This window comes from Pteropus vampyrus, unplaced genomic scaffold (assembly GCF_000151845.1).
Source record: "Pteropus vampyrus isolate Shadow unplaced genomic scaffold, Pvam_2.0 Scaffold583, whole genome shotgun sequence".
NCBI classification, from domain to species: Eukaryota; Metazoa; Chordata; class Mammalia; order Chiroptera; family Pteropodidae; genus Pteropus; species Pteropus vampyrus.
In genome coordinates, this window is record NW_011889364.1 from 573,611 (window position 1) to 575,540 (window position 1,930).

At 42.4% G+C, this 1,930-nt stretch overlaps 1 protein-coding gene across 1 annotated transcript in view; it reads left to right on the forward strand.

Moving 5' to 3' along the window:
* Window positions 1–1,712, forward strand: part of LOC105308520 (adhesion G protein-coupled receptor E3-like) — a 7,810-nt gene extending 6,098 nt beyond the window's left edge. The window contains exons 2-3 of the mRNA XM_011384516.2: window positions 1,148–1,214; window positions 1,617–1,712. Coding sequence (XP_011382818.2) covers window positions 1,148–1,214; window positions 1,617–1,712 — 163 coding nt within the window. The remainder of the gene's footprint in view (window positions 1–1,147; window positions 1,215–1,616) is intronic.
* Window positions 1,713–1,930: the final 218 nt, after the last annotated feature.

Consider the following 1,930-nt stretch of genomic DNA (forward strand, 5'->3'; position numbering starts at 1 on the left):
CATGTAAGAGAATGAGTGTGACTGTGGTCCAGTGAAACACATTTCCCAAATCAGGTGGCAGGCCAAGTGGGCCCACAGTTTACCAAGTTGGCTGCAGTTCACCAACACTGCCTTAGTAGCTTTCTCTTTTGGTGCATCCATCTAACCCTCTCCGTGGTCCTCACACCTCCCTCCTCACTCACAATTCCCCTCACTTGGGATCAAGTTCCAATTCCATCATTTCTACCCGTGTGTCCTTGAGTTACTGACTCTGCCTCTTTAAACCTCATATCAACTGAGTCCTTGTGTTGTCATGAGGGATAAATTATGTAATGTACATGAGCCTTGCCTTAGCACTGTGTCAGGTTACGATTATCATCTTCTTACGGTCTCTTCTTGCACGTCCCAAATTGTTCACCTTCTCGACATCTGCTCATTTGTCATATCTCAACATAAACACAGTGAGTTCCCTCAGGGAACCCTTCTCAACTATCTAATCTCACGTACTCCAGACTGGGCTATGAATCCAGCCACAGGTTCTCATAGCTCCAGATACTTGATCACAAAACTCTTTGTCTGAATTGTTTCTATTGTCTAATTTCAGTCTATCTTAATCACAAGTGGGTATTCAGGCCAAGAACAAATCTTGACACAGAAAAGACAGTCAATATTTGTTTAATAAACCAGAAACTAATTTATCAGTTCTTCTGAGAACTTACATTTATTTCTCTAAGCATTTCTGGGGTGCAAGACTCAACAGAGCCTTTTGAAAAGAATTTATCTTTACTTTAAAACCATTTTATGAAGGTGCGATTTATGTGTAAAAAGTTGTACGTTTTTAACGTGTACAACCTGATGAGTTTGGGGATAAGCGTACACCCAAGAAACCATCACCACCATCGAAGGCATATAGAAAGTTTCAATTATGAATGATAAATAAGTTCAGGAGTTGTACTATAGATCAGTGCCTATAGCTAACAATACTGTACTGCATATTTATATATGCACTGAAGGTAGATTTTAGCTTAAATGTTCTTACAAAAAAAAAGCAATAACAACATTAATAATAAAGGAGGAAGGAGGAAACTATGGTGAGGTATGTTTATTTATCGATCCTTTATCCACAAAGGTCAACATAGTCTTCGATCTCTTTCCATCTCTCTCTTAGATGCTGGCTCCACACACAAAAAGGATTTATATGGACCTTCCTTGGTCCCGCCTGCATCATCTTCTCTGTGAGTAATGGATGACATCAGCGCATCCTTCCTGCCCAGCTGAGGGCCAATCAAAGAGCAAGTATATAAGGAGGATTATAGGCAAGGAGAGCAGTCATTCCACATTGCCCCAAATTAAGGGAGCTCCCAAGAGGCATGATGTCATTTTAAACCAGGACAGAGGGGTTTCCTGAGATGTCACTCTCCATGCTAAAACTTGGGAATTCCAATGCAAACTGGGACGAGTTGGTCACCCCAGTTACAGGATAAGAATGTGCCCAGGTTCCTGGATATTTGGTCTGGTTTTCTATGACTGCGGTGTAATAAGAAAGCTTCTTACCTGCTGGGTTAGGTGGTGGATAAGGCAGGTGGAAGTTTTATAGATGTGGAATGCATTCAATATGCCTTGTGGGGATTTTGCAGATTAATTTGGCTTTCTTTCTGATGACCTTCTGGATTCTGAAAATCAAGCTCTCCTCACTCAACAGCGATGTGTCCACCCTCCAGAATACCAGGTGAGTTGGATCAGAGGGGCTCACCCCTCCATACAAAGCATAGTCCATGAGCAAGACCATATGGTGCCAAGCATCAGGTGTCCTTCCACAGGGGTGCTGAGGGGCTGGGGGAAAAGGTGCAGCCACTTTCCTTGGAAACCAGCTCAAATACTATGGTTTGCTGCTGACACCTAAGACAAAAACATTTCATCCATTCATAACTCCGGCAGAAAACTACCTCAG